The 16,927-nt window shown below is 37.4% G+C and overlaps 2 protein-coding genes and 1 pseudogene across 2 annotated transcripts; all 3 read left to right on the forward strand.

Moving 5' to 3' along the window:
• The first annotated feature begins 636 nt into the window (after window positions 1-636).
• LOC120122138 lies at window positions 637-2,859 on the forward strand (annotated as a pseudogene).
• A 1,452-nt stretch (window positions 2,860-4,311) lies between these two features.
• Window positions 4,312-6,600, forward strand: LOC120122148 (embryogenesis-associated protein EMB8-like). The gene is made up of 7 exons (XM_039141377.1): window positions 4,312-4,817; window positions 4,963-5,091; window positions 5,230-5,361; window positions 5,471-5,613; window positions 5,719-5,816; window positions 5,927-6,021; window positions 6,142-6,600. Exons 1-7 carry the CDS (start codon window positions 4,383-4,385, stop codon window positions 6,370-6,372), a joined length of 1,263 nt encoding a protein of 420 aa, XP_038997308.1. The 5' UTR covers window positions 4,312-4,382; the 3' UTR covers window positions 6,373-6,600.
• An 8,052-nt stretch (window positions 6,601-14,652) lies between these two features.
• Window positions 14,653-16,445, forward strand: LOC120122169. Its single transcript, XM_039141391.1, has 2 exons — window positions 14,653-16,095; window positions 16,197-16,445. Exons 1-2 carry the CDS (start codon window positions 15,007-15,009, stop codon window positions 16,335-16,337), a joined length of 1,230 nt encoding a protein of 409 aa, XP_038997322.1. The 5' UTR covers window positions 14,653-15,006; the 3' UTR covers window positions 16,338-16,445.
• The last annotated feature ends 482 nt before the right edge of the window (window positions 16,446-16,927 follow it).

The following is a 16,927-nucleotide window of genomic DNA, read 5'->3' on the forward strand; positions in this document are numbered from 1 at the left end:
AGCCACTATAATTATTCTTTTTCTTAAATAATCTCATACCACTCTATGGCTTCGTCATAATAAATATTTAATCAAACTTTAAAATTTTAGCATTATATCTTTAATTTTTGGCATAATGTAAAAAATAACTCCCAACGTCTACTAAAATGATGACCTTTATTCTTTTTCTTGGGAGCATTTTAACCCTCAATATTTTACTTTGAGGTAAAAAATTCTCTCTATAGATAAAAATCATTAATTAAAATACGATTAACACTCTAAAATAAGAGTCTTTTTTAACCTAAAATAAAATGTTGATGGCTAAAATGTCTTAGGAAAAAATAAATGACAGAGTGATTATTCTGTCAAAAGTTAGAGATATATTTACCCTAAAATGTAAAATTGGGGCCAAATTATTTCAAAAAGTATAATATAAAACAAAATTATCATTTTGATAAATGTTAGAAGTACAATTTTAAAATTATGCCTTAATTTTTAAACTAACCTAATAGTTTATTAGCGCTAATAATTTAATCGCACCCAAATCAAAATCACGCGAAACGAACTATCAAATTTACAATCATGGGCTTAATATAATCATCTTAGGCTTCACCAACCAAAGGGCAATCTAGTCTACATATAAAAATATACAAGAATATCCCCAGTTCATTTTGTTTTAACTTTATTAATCAGCTCAGTTCACAAACCCGAGCACAAGACCAAATAGTGAAGACAGAGAACCAGAGAAAGAGACAAAGGTGAAATGGCTTGGTGTAGTTTAAGGTCAATTCATGTTCCTACTATCGATGTGGGATGTCTTCGCACTCACTCTCCATTAGCCGCTGCCGGCTCATCCGTTTGGCGATATTCCTCAAGAAATGGTTCTCCTTTCGCTTGCTTAAGCCTCTCCACTTCTCCCGGTAACGAAACAAAGACTATCAGTTAAATAATGAGTTTCTTTTAACTGTTTGATTTTGAGTTTTCTTTGGTGGGTTGCTTTCGAGAATGGGTGAATCCGTTTGGATTTTAGCTTTAATCGAGTCTTAAAAGGTACTACTTTCAATCAAGTGAACGTGAAAGGGAAAGAACAGGGTTATGAGACATATGACTTTGGATTTATGATGGTTAATTGACAGTTTGCTTGTTAGGAACTTTATTTTGTTTGGAAGTCAAGTATTTGATAGCCTAAGGATAAGGAAGGGTTTACAGATGCCATGATTCGAACCTATACCCAACGGATGTCATCTATTTAATGTGTAGTTTCAGTCTATATTAGTCGGACAAGATGTGAGTGTAGGATATGAGTACTTATGAATTATGATTGTGTTCAATTTCTTCTAACGTATTTGGAGGATCTTCGGAGGGTTATATTTGCACACTCATTTCTAGAAATTTGTCGAGAACATAGGCGCTGTGCACGGGTACTTTTGAAAATATGAAGAGTCGGAGCAATATTGGTTTTGTATGATGCCCCCGAGGTTTGTGATTATTTTTTGATTTTAGGGATTAAGGAGGCTGTGGCAACTGACAAAGCTCCTGCAGCATTGGGACCATATTGTCAGGCCATCAAGGCCAATAATATTCTCTGTCTCTGGTGTCCTCGGTCCTATTCCGGAGGTTCGTGGCATTTTCATAACATGTTATTTACATGTTAAGCTTTCATTCCTAGACTGTGTTACTTGGGCTTGTAGCAATATATTGCATTCTGGTAGGTGGTATTTTAGGGAAATGAAGAGTTCAGGTAATGTATATCCTAGGTTTCAGTTATATGCCCAATGTACTGATCATGTGTATTGGTTTTCTATTCTAGACTGGAAAGTTCATCTCAGACAGTGTAGAGGATCAAACCGAGCAGGTATCTTACTAATATATGAACTAATGTTTCAAAATTTTGCAGCCAATGACACGGTAGTCACTGAATTTCTAACGATTCTGTAAGTACTAAAAAATATGGGAAAAATACTGAAAGCTAGTAGTGTTGACTTTTCCTCGGTGGTTAAGACAACAATTATATATGATTTTTCGCTTCCGTTCCTTTTTGTTAGTTTGATTAAGGTTTGTTAACTTGAAGTAAATAATATCTTTATTGTTTCTCGGGGTTCCTTCATGCAGGCTTGCTGACTTGAAAGACTTCAAGAAAGTAAATGAGATCTATGCTAAATGTGAGTAAAATAGTTAAGTTAAAATATGTTTTATGTTCAAAATAATTTGTATATGGTTTATCAGTTTTTCTTAAACCTCATATTCATATACAAAACTGATCAATGGAAACAAGATCATCAATATAACTTGGTATTCAAGTTTGGTTAATAAAGTGCATCAGACTTAACCCTTGAATTTTCATATGGTACATTGGGCTTTACAATCAACCAGCTTGTTCTAGGCCATTCATATTAATCTGATAATTGCATCGAAATAAAGTTCAAAAGTTATATGAGCAGAGTCTACTTGTTGATTGATCAATCTCTCATAGAAAGTTGTGACCTATCAAAATCACTGACTTTTATGTTAACAACATCATGGAAACTAGACATTTTAATTCAGTCCGCAAATGATTTGTGTTGCAGACTTCCCTTCACCTGCTCCGGCTCGTTCAACATATCAGGTAGCAGCATTGCCATTGGATGCCAAGATTGAAATTGAATGCATTGCGGCACTCAAGGCATAATGACAGGTAGTTTGAACTTATTAAGGTAGGAAACTAAGCTATTAAGAGTTTGTCTGATTTTCAGTTAAAGCTAGAAAGCAATTGCTGCATGGCAGGGTTCACTGGGTAAACTTTGATTGTGATATCATTTTTACTTAGTAATGTTTGAGACAAGAATCTGCAGTTTGTCATGAATTTACGTGTCCGGTTCATGCTTAAGCCGAGCTTCGAATAATTTATTTGACATAGGAGAACAATTTACCATATATATTATGGCTTCTAGATGTGAGCAAAACTCAGTTAAGACTGAGTTCATCGAATTAACTTACATAATTCAGTTAGTCGATTTCTTTAGTTCGGTTCCTGTTGACGTTGGTTTAGGGTTATACACACATACAAAGAAACCAACTTTTGTTTTGGTTAAAGGCAATATAAATAAAACGATAAACAGAATATAAGAAAGAAAAGAGTAGAAAAACATTTGTTAGTGCTATTATTGATTTATTTTGGCATTCATAGTTCAATTACAAGATCAAATAATTCTAAGGGCCACCTTTAACTTGGGTTTTTAGTGGCGGGAAGACTGATTCTGAAGTATCAGTTTGATTGAAGCAAACACATTGATGGGTGATACAAGTGCACAAACCTTGACAATCTGGGCATTTGTTTTCACAGTTGAAATTAGTTGAGCATGCAACTTCTGCCTTAACTTCCTTCACCATCCCTGCAAATTTATTCACCATTGCTTCTTGGTTGTTCGAGTCGAGTTTGTATTTAATATATTGATGTTTTCTTTTTCAATAAAAATTATAAAGTATGTTATGTTAAAGACATAAGAATAGTATAGAAAATTTAGAATGCTACTTACCAAGAACAAACAGCATGAGCGATAGAACTGTGGTTGCTGTTGATAACTTCATTCTTGTTTTGCCCTTGTATTTCTAATTCATATAAAATGTGTTTTTAATGGTTTATTGGTTCATGTGGGTTTTACCATATGCATAGTGGTGAGCATATATTTAGGAAATGAAATTAGCCAATCTTAAATGGGTAATTGATAATCTATGAGTTTATGAAAAATTATTTTACTTTGATTTACTTCCCTAATTTAAAATAATAAATTGATTATTACTTTTTTCAGACGATTCTTTTTTCCAATTTTAATCCATGAGAGTTGACCTTACAAAAAAAATAGAGTTGATTCTAAACATCTATATTGTTTAGTAAAACCCTGATTAGGTTGATGTGGTGGGTCAACTCTACACCATCTTAATTGAAAAATAATTAAAATATTTTAATTAAAAATTATAAATATTATTTTAAGAGTGTTATTATTTTTCATATTTATGCAAATATTCACATAAAAATAGTTAAAGTCTATTACTTGGAATTCAAATACATGACCAAAAGCCTTAAAAATAAACCTTAATACAATATTTATTTGATTTGACAAAAGTCTCGCACGAAATTTCATCTTTAAAGTTGAGGTACTAGAAATAAATTTAAAAATATATTGGCTACCAAATTGTCTAAGACCATACATTGATATTTAGAAATAAAAAAATATACATGATCTTAAACCACCCAATTGTCATGTCTAAATTCCATGTCGGACATGCAAAAAAAAAAACGTGACGAAACGGTCCCCAAATCATGTTATCAATAAGTTATGTGTTCCCACTCTCCATGAAGCAAAATCATGTACGAATTTCAGACAAAAATCTGTCATCTCTTAACAGCCACAACTTCATAATCTATGAAAAAAAATCTGAAGACGTCTAGATTTAACACCTTAATGGCGAGCTCACCCTTGTCACTGACCTCCAAACCACCATCAACCGCCCTTTTCCACCACCGACGTACGCCGTTACCCACCGTCCGTGTCAGTGCCACATCCGCAACAACAACCACAGCAATGCCAGACCACCACTCTCCGCTCGAAATTACTGGTGGAGGAGTTGACCGTTTCCTCCCTGCTCTTAACACCCGTCACCTTACTTACAAGCCTTTCCCCATCATTGGTTGGAACCGCCATCTCGAGACCATATTCGCCGCCTTCTTCCGTACCGTCCCTGATGTTAAGTACTGCCGTGAGTGCCTCCGGACCAAAGACAACGGCACCATAGCCTTGGATTGGGTCAGTGGCGACCGCCGCAGCTTGCCTCCCAACTCTCCAATCCTCATTTTACTGGTCTGTTTTTATTATATCCAAATCAATCTGCATTACCTGTTCTAAATACACTTTCCTTCAATTTGTCGAAATGAGGGAAAAAGTGGTGAATTTTAACGGTTTAATATTCTATCCTTTTGTTTGGTTGGTGAGAAAATGTTTGCAGCCAGGGCTAACAGGAGGGAGTCAAGATTCATACGTGAAGCATATGCTGGTGAAAGCTAAGAGCAAAGGCTGGAGAGTTGTGGTGTTCAATAGCCGGGGCTGTGCTAATAGCCCTGTTACTACTCCTCAGGTACTGTACTATTAACATATATATATTTATATTTACGACTCAATTCATACAACGAGCCTAAAAAAAACGTAATATATATATTTACAGATTTAGATTTCGATCGCGGAGTATATATACTTTTTTATCCTTGATTTGCAGCTCCAAACAGCTTCATTCACAGAAGATACATGTCATGTTGTAGATCATGTTTCCTCCTTGTTCCCGAAAGCAAGTATTTACGGTGTCGGTTGGTCTCTTGGGGGGAACATCCTTGTTAATTACTTGGGAAGAGTAAGGAAACTTAGTTTTTCTTTATGTCCCAACTCAAATTCGACATAAATATGAAGAGTTCGAATAACATAGTACGTCGTGTATAAGTTTCGTAATTTTTGGTATGCAGGAGCACCATAGATGTTCTCTCTCTGGTGCTGTATCACTGTGCAATCCTTTCAATTTAGTAATTGCAGATGAAAATCTCCGAAAGGGCTTCAACAATATTTATGACAGAGCACTTAGGGGAGGTCTTTCTACAACTTTTTCGAAGTAATTAGACGTGAAATTCCTCTCACTGTTACTGTTAATTGCATTAAAATTTGACAATATCAGTTTTTGAGTGCAATATAATCTGAAATTATTCTGCAATGATAGACATGCTTCCCTGTTTGAAGATGCACCTGATGAATATAATGTTCTGGCGGGTCTAAATCCTCGTACTGTACGTGAATACGATGAGGCAGTAACACGAGGTATGTTTTTTTCGTATGTATTCGGATTTGGGATTGGATGAGTGTCGAGTATGATACGCGTGTGAAAAACTTAACAAGTAACTAGAGATGCCAAGTTTAACACCTTGCAGTGTCATTGGGTTACAAATCAGTGGATGAATATTACTCAAATTCATGTAGTTGTCATGTCGTGCAACATGTTCGGATTCCATTGCTATGCATCCAGGTAATTTTATGAGCAGTTCATACTGTGATTCGATTCGGTTTTAAAAGTTGTAATGTTAAAAAGATTGATTCCAGCATCTGTTATTCTTTAAAAACTTCATTCATTAATGGTTGTCTGCAGGCTGCAAACGATCCAATTGCTCCCATTGAGGCAACTCCATTTGAAGATATCAAGCAAAATCCGAATTGCATGGTGATAGTAACACCCCAGGGTGGTCATTTAGGATGGGTTGCCGGTGATGAGGCACCCTTTGGAGCTCCCTGGACTGATAATGTGGCTATGGATTTTCTCGAACACTTGCAAAACGGTGTATCGAACAATAACGATGAATCGAATGCTGAAGCATCTTAAGCCATGGAGGTACAAAGGTCTGCAACAGGATTCAGAGGGCTTTGCATCAAACAATAACTACAGTTGACAAAGAGCATGTTTGCGCATTATGTAAAAAACGATTACGTTAAGGTTGAATGTAACATTAGAGCTCCATTAGAGAAAGCTTGAATTATAAGATCCACATTGTTCACGGAGATTAGTGAATCATGTTAAGGTTTATTTTCAACTAATGTGTTATTGAACATACAAAAACATCAGCTTAATTAGGATTTTCAGTCGGAGAAATTATGGTACCACTAATTTTGAATAGTACGGGGTAATTAAAAAATAATATATTTTCAAAATTTTCCTTAACTTTGAAAACATACCATATAAATACGACTGTTCAAATCCGAGACCTTAAACGAGTATGCCATTTTTTTACCACTAAGACCGTTCAATTAATTTAAAATTACCATAACTAAATAATCACGTGTTGTTTATCAATTTAAAAAAAAGAAAAACTAATATTTTAGTCTATAACTCCTAATTTTGCCAACAAGCTCCTGTAAGGACCCGCTTTAACCAATGTGTCAATCATTAGCCTCATTACTTAACATTCTGTACAGATGGCATCTTTTCATTGCTCCTTTTTAAAGTCCCTCATGTGCGCTGTCACTTTATCTTTCCTTGCTACCAAAATAACAAATTTTAATGAGAAAAATAAAATTAAAAGCCAGGGGGTTTTTCCCCAATGATTTATCTTTAATCAAAGTTTTAATTTTTCTTAAGAAAAAGAAATAACCCGAAGGAACAGAAAAGTAAGACACCATAAAAAAAAAGTCAGCTGTTTTCTTTTAATCCCTAAATTAATGTTACTCTGTACGAAATTTAAGGAATTTTCTCTTTAAATTAGTTGCGTTTAGTAAACTTTTTACCGGTAAAATGGATGAGATAATATAAGTGATATTTTTTAATTCTCAATCAAATCTACTCGGATTATTTTTCATCTAGGGTGAATTGAGTTAAGCTTTAATTTATTAAGCCTTTTTCCTTTCTCGACTGTTCTGTTCAGTTCATTCCCGGGTTTTCGATTTTTTTCATGTTATTGACTTAAGCTTTAATTTATTATGCTTGTTGCAGTATTTTTCCTTACTATTGAAGTTGACGAAAATGTTTTGAAAAGGTCTGCTCTTCTCGCTTTTCTTAATAGTAATTTATGGTATCTTTATTTATTACGTTTCAATGGGGGTTTCTCTTAGCGCTTTAAAGTTTTTTTTTTGCTTTTATTATTATTTATTATTTTGCAATTATAAGTGATTTTATAAGTAAATCATTGTGTAGATTATCTCACAGATTACATGCATGAGATGAGTTTTTCTTTCTGTTTGAGGTAAAAAGAAAATGATGCTTCAGAGCGGCGATTTTCTCGGTATATCACCGGTGATTGGTATTATTATCGATCTAACACCGGTCAGACTATATTTCCCGATCTAACACCTTTAGTAGGAAAGCGCGCCCCCTGAATCACGCTATATGCTGATTTGGCTCCACGTGGATATAGCGCGCCCCCTGCCCCGCGATATACGGTGATCTGGCGCCACGTGGGTATAGCACGCCCCCTGATTCGCGCTATACCTGGATATCTGACACGTGGGATATAGCGCGGTGCAGAGGGCGTACTATACCCCTAAATACCCAACCCTTCATGTCCCCATCTCCCTATAAATATCCCATCCGCGCTATACCCCTAAATACCCAACCCTTCACGTCCCCATCTCCCTATAAACACCCCATCCTCAATCACTTTTATCACACCAAATTCTCTCAAATTCTCTAAATTTCTCTCAAATACTCTCTTTTAAGGTATATTTTATATTATTTTTATTATTATATTTTTACTTTATTTAATATTTTATTAATATAATTCTTGTGCAGATATATAATGGAAGGCAGTCTACTTCGCTCGGATGAAAATCATATATCTCTACACTTTGCTGATACGGTAACATTTTAACGTTTTAATTTAATTTAAATTATTAGTAATATTTAGTTGATTGATTTAATGCATGATTATTAGATTAAGAATTAAATATCTCGACACTTTACTGATACGGTAACATTTTAACGTTTTAATTTAATTTAAATTATTAGTAATAATTAGTTGATTCATTTAATGCATGATTATTAGATTAAGAATTAATTTTTGTAATTATTTATTTTTAGGATAAGGACCGTGTATTAGATCCTTTTATTAGAAATCTTAAGTAAGTGATACCCAGGCGTGTCTTGCTTGCCGTATTTAGTAGAGGCTGGATTCGGTTACATATGTAGATATCAGGGTCACTGTAAGATAGAGCCAGACCTGATTTATGCCTTAGTAGAGCGGTGGAGGTCGGAGACCCACACATTTCATCTTCCGTACGGAGAGTGCACGATCACGCTTGAGGATGTTTCTATGCATCTGGGGCTTCCGATGGATGGAGATGTGATATCGGGGATAGCTTCCGGTTCTTGGACTACTTTGTGTCGGGATAGTCTAGGACGTGTCCCAAAAAATTTTATCGGATGTAAGATACCGTTAAATTGGTTAGATGCTAATTTTCGGGAGTTGAGCGCAGACGCCTCTGAGGATGAGGTTAAGATGTATGCACGGGCATGCATACTGCAGCTGATAGGAGGGTTGTTGATGTCGGACAAATCGCGCAACCTAGTTCACTGCATGTGGTTGCGACATCTTAGCGACTTTCATCTCGCCGGATCATTCAGTTGGGGCTCGGTAGTTTTGGCTTTGCTGTACAGGGAGATGTGTGGAGCCACTGACTATAGGCGTAATTCTATCGGCGGATGTCTCCTGCTGCTGCAGTCTTGGGCATGGTATCGATTGCCCTTTTTATGTCTCGTTGTGAAGAACCCATTCGTATTTCCACTACTTCTGAGGTAATTATAAATGATTTTGTATATTAATAATTTATACAGCGTATAACAAATTTTTTTCCTTGAATAGGTGGTTTACTGATAGGAAAAATCATCAGGAGCTACTTGATGATTTAGAAAAAATTAGGGTGTTAATCGATCAGAAGGCTGGCACACAGGTATGAATTTTAATGTTTAAAAATCGATTTTAGATTATAGTTATATAATTAGATTATTTTTTGATAAAAATTATATATTATTTGTTTTAGTTTGAATGGTGTCATATTCTACTGATGATGTGAGGGCGGTGATCCCACTTGAGTTGAGGGGTCCATCAGATGTTTGGATGGCGATGGTCCCTCTGATCTGTTATGCGACCGTCGAGTGGCACTCCACTGATCGTGTGCTCCGACAGTTTGGTTGTTTTCAACCAATTCCAAGCACCTCGCAATATGACAAGTTGCATAGCTTAGATAGACGCAGCAAGACAGATACAGATTGGCTGGTGAGGCATCATAGGTGGGTCGTGTTGTGGGAGGATCGACATCGGGTCTTCCCCGTAGAGAGCCCATTTTTGATGACCTCTTGATGTATGCTGAGGATTATGAGTGGTTCAACAGTAACGGGAAACCGTTTCTACTTCCCGAGGATGCACGAGGGCAGACCTTTCCACGACGTCGACAGAGACGTTCACCGACACAGCACCATCGTCCCCCGACTCGTGGACGGAGAGCAGGTGCTTCCAGTTCATCCTCAGCTGCTCCAGCAAGACCTTCCCAGTAGCCACCGCAGCCATATATGATACCGCAACCATATATGATGCCGCCATCGCCTTTCCATTACCAGATGTCGCCTTCACCTGGTTTTATGACCCCGCCACCGCCATCGTCACAGATGACCCCTCCTGGAGGCTATTATGGGTATATGTTTGCAGATACGACTTGGGGTTCATATGTTAGATATTTAGCGGGTTCATCCTCATCACCCATGGCCGCATCACAGACACCTCCTGTACAGTTTTCACACTCAGCGATGTCTGGGTTTTCCCAATTTTCCCAGTTTTCGTATGCCGGTGGGATGGTCAGTCATACACCTCTAGGGTCCTTATTCTATGGAGGTGCTTCATCGTCATCAGATCCTCATCAACCTGATGTACCTGCTCAGGACGACGACGATGACGATGGTGACGACGATGATGACGATGACGATGACAGCGAGGAGTCAAAACCAGTGATACGAAGAAATCCTCCTCGAGACCGACAGCCACCGCCATGCGGAACACATTCGCGACGTAGGCATCGATAGATTTTTTGTTTAATTGTAATTTTTTATTATTTCTCATTTAATACTTACTTTATTTTGTTAAATTTGTTGGACTTTTTTTAATATATTTTAGTTAATTTTTTTATTACCATTTAATATCAGTTATTGTAATTTGATTATCATTTACCATTTTATTCTTATTGTAAGTTTGTTGTATTTAAATATCAAATTGTTATTAGTTTGATAAAATTAATGATTGTGTTCATTTTTTAATCTTCATCAGCGATTATCGAATGATATTAACTTGAAGTAAATGCAAATTAAAATACAAGAATTATTATTTGATAAACAAATACATCATTTCCTCATCAACTGTTACTTGATGACAACAGAAGTGGACATGTTTTTTTAGTGTGTCATGGGTTTCTACAATGGCCACATCTCTGTCTTGTCTAGATCTTTCTCGAATCCATATCGCAATAAATTGATTGGATTTTGGACGACCACGCTCCCTCAATAAACTCGGATTTGGTATAATCGGAAGCCAATCTTGAACCTCATCAGGGTCTTTATCATTACCTATGGGGGGAAACTCAAATTCCTATACCTTAAAAACTTCAGATAGTAGGTATACGAGATCCACAAAATGGTTATAGTCTTGACGTGTATGCGAGCAAGCTGCTATCACATGAGAGCATGGATACTTCAGAGCTTGAAAAAACCCGCAGTCGCACGCTCTGTCCCTTAAATTTACTCTTAGCAACACAGCTTCAATCCCTTGAAGAGGTCGGGGCAACTCTGTGACACGAAACATTTCATGCATTCTAGAGAAGCTTGTTACAGACATTCCATTTGATGCAGCAATTTTTTATGTAGATCTGCAACTAATCTAAGGTGATAGACATGACCGCCTTGCATCCAGGTTTGAGCTTGTCCCCCGAGCTTCGCAAAAAGCGCCCCCAAACGAAAATATGTAATTTTTACCAAATCCGCTATAGGTAAGTGACGTGCACCCTTTAAGGTTGAATTGATTATCTCAGCCAAGTTGGTCGTCATGTGTCCATATCGATATCCACCATCATATGCGTTCGTCCACATTTCTTTATCGATTAGGCTGATGTATTCGTAACCTTCCTCGTTATTCGCCCGCAAATCTTGAAGCATTGATTCAAAATGTATAACTTACTAACTTACTTTCTTTGCAAAATTAAAATGATCAAAAAAATGTATAACTTACTAACTTGCTTTCACTTACCCATGCGCACAATTAATTGATGCTCATCATTCTTCTTGTACCTTCCATGATAGTTCGCAGCAATGTTTCGGATACAATACCTATGTTGGACAAAGGGTGGTTGCCACATTGGACCCAAAGACTCCATTGCTGCTTTGATCCCAGCTCCGCGATCTGAAATGACACAAATTTTTTCCCTCGTGATAACATGTGTACGTAAATTTTGGAGAAAAAAACCCAAGAATATGTATCCTTCTCCTTCGAAAGGAGCAAAAGCAACTGGAAGAATATTGCGATTGCCATCTTGGACAACTGTCAATAATAAAACTTGCTTGTATTTTCCATACAAGAAAGTCTCGTCGATCTGGACCACGGCTTACAGTATTAACGCACTGTGGGTAACTCCAAAAAACCTGATAGAATTGACATCGATCGCGAAGAACTCGATCATTATGGTATGCATAGGAGGTTTCAAAGTCCACAATTGTCCCAGGATTCAACGTCCGCACCAGCCTAAACCAACCTGGAAGTTCGTTGTAAGATGCATCACATTCGCTATTAAGTTTGACAATGACATTTTGTTTTGCCAACCAAGCTTTTTTATAGGAGACAGTGTACCCATACTGCGATTGTATAGCTGAAATCAACACTGCAACAGCTATATGAGAGCTTGCTTTTACCATGGGCATGATGGCTTGGCATATCACTTCAGAGTCCAAGTTGGATGATCTTGGCTGACCCCTCCAGCAAAACATGTGTGAGGACCGTTGTATATTGTTAGTTCCCATATGTTGCTTTTCCTCTTCATTTTCGATACGCGAACCATCCAATTGCATCCGTTTTCGCGTCGGGCACAGTAGTATACATATTTTTCGGTCGTCGATCGGTTGACTCTGGACTGAACAGAATTACGGATATTGTAATTTTTGATAGCCATTATCGCTTCTTCTTTGCTTGAAAACTCCATGCCTAAAGATAACTCACCATCATTTATTGATGAGTAATATCCATAGTCACCGAGATGAGGCATATCCGCAAATTCTGGCACGTACATTGCACCATAATCAGCTTCATATATGTGTGCATGAGGGTCAGTTTGTGCCATATTTCCTGGAACTTCATCATCATCGGAGTTGAATTGCGGTGATTCTGGGTGAATGAATAGTCCAGTCTCAGCACCATTCGCACCAGGCTCACGAAGCAGTTCTTTTGGTGGAGATGATGGTTCCTCCATGCTCTCCACATTTAGGTCGAAGAACCTACTACTTGCACGCCTTCTCCTTGAACTGGAAGGCATATCGACATTGAGATCGAAAAAGCTCGCAGTCGAATGCCTCCCCCTGGAGCTTGAAGCCATCGTGTCAAATGGAAACTGTACAGATGATTGCGTCGATGGCATCTCCATATTAAGGTCAAAAGGATTTGCAGATGAATGCATTCCCCTTAAACTGGACGCGGTGTTGCCATACGTATTGTTCATGGACCCACCTCGGTACATATCGTAAGGAGTTGCGTATGAATGTCTCCCCATTATGACATTAAAATCATTACACATTATTGTAGTCGGGCTGTCAACTTGTTCAGCCAGCCCATAGTGTGAGCTTAAAGATTGACCCCGAACAACACGCACTTGAACAAAATATGCATACATCTCAATAGCGATGTCTGAATAATTACTTTGAGCTTCAACCATCATTTGAACATCATCATTGTTCGAAAGTTCGAACGCTGTATAAGTTAATGGCAACAATGATGTTAGAAATCTGTACTGCAACGACGACATTTTTCTGTTACTTCCAACATGAATCTTCCTCGAAATCTTCGTTATTAGCTCCTCAAGAGTTATGTTTCTCTTGAATGATATTTTAACACGCTCATTTGATACGAAAACAACGCCAGTTTCATCTTCTCGAATTTCACCATCATAATAAACAATAACTGAAAGTCGCGCCATTCTTTGAGTTTAAAAGTGCGACAATATTATATCTGCAAAAAAAATAACTTAAACAAACTGATTAAATAAATTATATGAATGAAAATATAACACAATAATTTTTACACATCAACGTAAATAATTTAAATAATAAATTTTATATTATTACCTGCACCGCAAAACTATTTCGACGTATGCTCCCGCTTTTCAATTTTACAAACATAAAAATTAATTGAAAATAATTAGTATAATATTTTTTCAAATAATGATAATAAACAATAAGTATAATTAAAAAATTATAACAAAATTACCTTATAACGAAAAATCACACGAGCTTCTAAATCAAATTTGAGAAGATTACGAGAATTATTACTCGTTGACAGAATTGTTGTATTAATTTATAAGAGAGGAGAGATGCGAGGAGATGTGAGCCGGATGAGAGTATTTATAAGCATCTAAGGCGCGGTACCTGTATCGCGCTATATTATAAATGATATAACGCAGATTTGGGACCGCGTTAAATATAATTTTGGTACAGCGTATAGCGCGGCCCCTAATTCGCGCTATACCCCTACGTGGCGTATAGTGCGTATCAGGGGGCGCGCTATACCCCACGTGTACCCAGTCAGCGTATAGCGCGGTTCAGGGGCACGCTTTCCTCCACGTGGCGCCAAATCAGCATATAGCGCGGTTCAGGGGGCGCGCTTTCCTGCTAAGGGTGTTAGATCGGAAAATATAATCTGACCGGTGTTAGATCGGTAATAATACCGATCACCGGTGATATACCGGGAAAATCACCGCTTCAGAGCTTTACAAGTTTTGTATATTACTCGAATCGAATTGTTTGAACAGTTTAGAACTTCTTGAATTTTATGTTTAGTAATCCTAATAAATAGTTAAGGTTATGTTTAAATTTGTTATCAGAATTTGAAGAGATCTTTTCCATTATGGGAAAAATTAGAGGCAATTTTAGCCTTTCATTCTTCTTGTAATTAGCTAGCATATATGGTAGCTAATGGCTATGGTTCTTTCCATGAGTATTATTGATATTCACATGGCCTCTTTTGGTAAGATACATGATTGTGACTGCCGATTTTAGTAAGAGTTAAGATGCTTGATTGCTGGGAATTCATAAAGAGAACTAGTTTCTTTGTTAACCTCTGGCCTACTGATGTTGAGAAGGCAGCACTCTTTCTTGACTGTTTATGAAGTTGAAATGTTGAATATTTGCCTTTTTCTGTGTTTGTTATAGATCGCCTTTTGTCTTCCAGGAAGGAAACAGTGATAAGATTCCTCGATAAGTTGCGACTTCTTTGATGTGTATAATATGATGAATCAAGACAATGGCCAAGAGAATAACCCTGATGCATTAGAAGATTTTCCGCTGAAGCCCAAACGTGGTCGCCCGAGAAAACATCCAAAATATAGTCTAAATGAGGGGGAGGATGCTCAGACTCAGTGGAATCAGAATCCTAACCGTATCCCACCTGGATTTGAAGGGGTGAATGGCAATCGGCCGCATCAGAATCCAACCAATGATGCAAATGATATAACGGTTGGTCAGGCTGTTAGTGGTGTTGTCGATGCTGCATTTGATGCAGGATATTTGCTTACTGTTAAGGTCGGTGACACTGACACAACTTTAAGGGGAGTGGTTTTCAAGCCCGGGCATTTTGTTTCTGTTTCAGTGGAGAATTATGTGGCTCCAAATCTCCAAATGATTAGAAGAAACGAGATTCCCTTCCCACGTGAGAGGAATGGACCTGCTCTTCCAGTCAATGGACCAGCACTCTCCAACCAGGTGCCACGATCCCGGGCTTCGAATATTGGAGCCTTAAAAAGCAAGCATATACAGTCGGGGGCAACACAATATGTTTCTCCACTATTGTCCAGGGGCACGGTGGTGCCTGTTGTGTTAAAACCTGCTGGCTTATCGAATGGCAAAGTTGCCAGTCAACAATTAAGCCAACCTCCTCATTTGGTAGCCTACAAAGGTTTAGTGTCTGGAGCTGTCAATACAGCAGAGCAAAAGCCCGTCAACCAGATGCCAGCGGTTGGAAAGCAAATATTTCCTACTCAACCTCAAAGTAGTAACTACACTGTGCCGAAATGCATGCAAAGTGAAACTGTTCCATTTGGTCAATTCCCAACTGAGGGTTTACAGGATAAAGACCCTAAGTCAATGACGGGCATGCCTTTTGAAAAACTAATAACTGAAGTCATGAAAAGGGTTCAAGTCCCTGCACAACCACCAGAAGTTCAAAATGGTAATTTGTCGGTCAAAGATTTCGGACATAAAATGGAAGATGATCAACCACTCTCTATTGAACCGCTACAAGCCATACAGCCCGCTCATCCTTCTGTGTTCAAGCCTTTGGAAAATTTCAGAACTGGCAAGATGATTGAGCTGTTGCAGGTATAATAAATTCAAATTCAAGTTTTAATTCCATATTGAACTAATCTATCATGCACTTTGATGTTCGTCAAAGACACTAATGTGCTGCACTTCTTTTCAAGGCTGTTCAAGAGAACATGAGGGAAAACCAAGCATCTCAGATCAAACAGCCAACCATTGGTTCTGAAGAAATCGACTTCAAGATCAAGAAAGACATGATTCCAACAAGCAGTCATGAGTTTCAAATGTCACAATTGTTGTAGAGCGTTTTTAATTGAATCGAATACTGTGTAAAATGTTTTCAATCCTAAAAAGGGTATAGGAGCTAGACTTGCCTGGAGGGTTAACCTTAAAATTACAATAGGTTGCATCAGATTTCCCTTCCTCTGACCATTTAGGATCAAAGCAGTTTCCATAGAATAAAGCTTTTCGTTTTCCAGTTTATAGATATGTAGAAAAGCCATCTTTTATGTTACTAGTTTTGTCATAACCTAGGTAAACATCAGTTTCTGGTTAAATTACAGTTTTGGTCGAATTTTAGATTGCGTTACATTTATTGCGAAGGTATAATATGCGACTGTGTTATTATTGTCATTGCGGATATCATAATTTAGGACGGTATTGTTATTGTTATTTAAATCCGTAATCACGACAGAGGATTTGTTCTACTGCTGTACTGCATGAATAGAAAAAGGATGACGGAGATATACGAGAACCTTATCTCGTAGACAAATAAAAATAGAATATTCTAAAACCAATACGGCGATTTCCTCGAATAGGACAAGGGTGCCACTTTCCTAACACAAAATCATCAACTTAACAAGGATAAAACAGTCATTTTGAAAAAATAGAC

Source organism: Hibiscus syriacus, unplaced genomic scaffold, assembly GCF_006381635.1.
Source record: "Hibiscus syriacus cultivar Baekdansim isolate YM2019G1 unplaced genomic scaffold, ASM638163v2 tig00001120_pilon, whole genome shotgun sequence".
In the NCBI taxonomy this organism is placed as follows: domain Eukaryota; kingdom Viridiplantae; phylum Streptophyta; class Magnoliopsida; order Malvales; family Malvaceae; genus Hibiscus; species Hibiscus syriacus.

Excerpts from the sequence above, each read along its gene's own strand:
- LOC120122148 (XM_039141377.1), top strand. The coding sequence starts at position 4,383 with ATGAAAAAAAATCTGAAGACGTCTAGATTTAACACCTTAATGGCGAGC. Across the intron at positions 4,818-4,962 it reads CTCCAATCCTCATTTTACTG|CCAGGGCTAACAGGAGGGAG; the intron begins GTCTGTTTTTAT and ends AAATGTTTGCAG. Across the intron at positions 5,362-5,470 it reads TTGTTAATTACTTGGGAAGA|GAGCACCATAGATGTTCTCT; the intron begins GTAAGGAAACTT and ends TTTGGTATGCAG.
- LOC120122169 (XM_039141391.1), top strand. The coding sequence starts at position 15,007 with ATGATGAATCAAGACAATGGCCAAGAGAATAACCCTGATGCATTAGAA. Across the intron at positions 16,096-16,196 it reads AGATGATTGAGCTGTTGCAG|GCTGTTCAAGAGAACATGAG; the intron begins GTATAATAAATT and ends CTTCTTTTCAAG.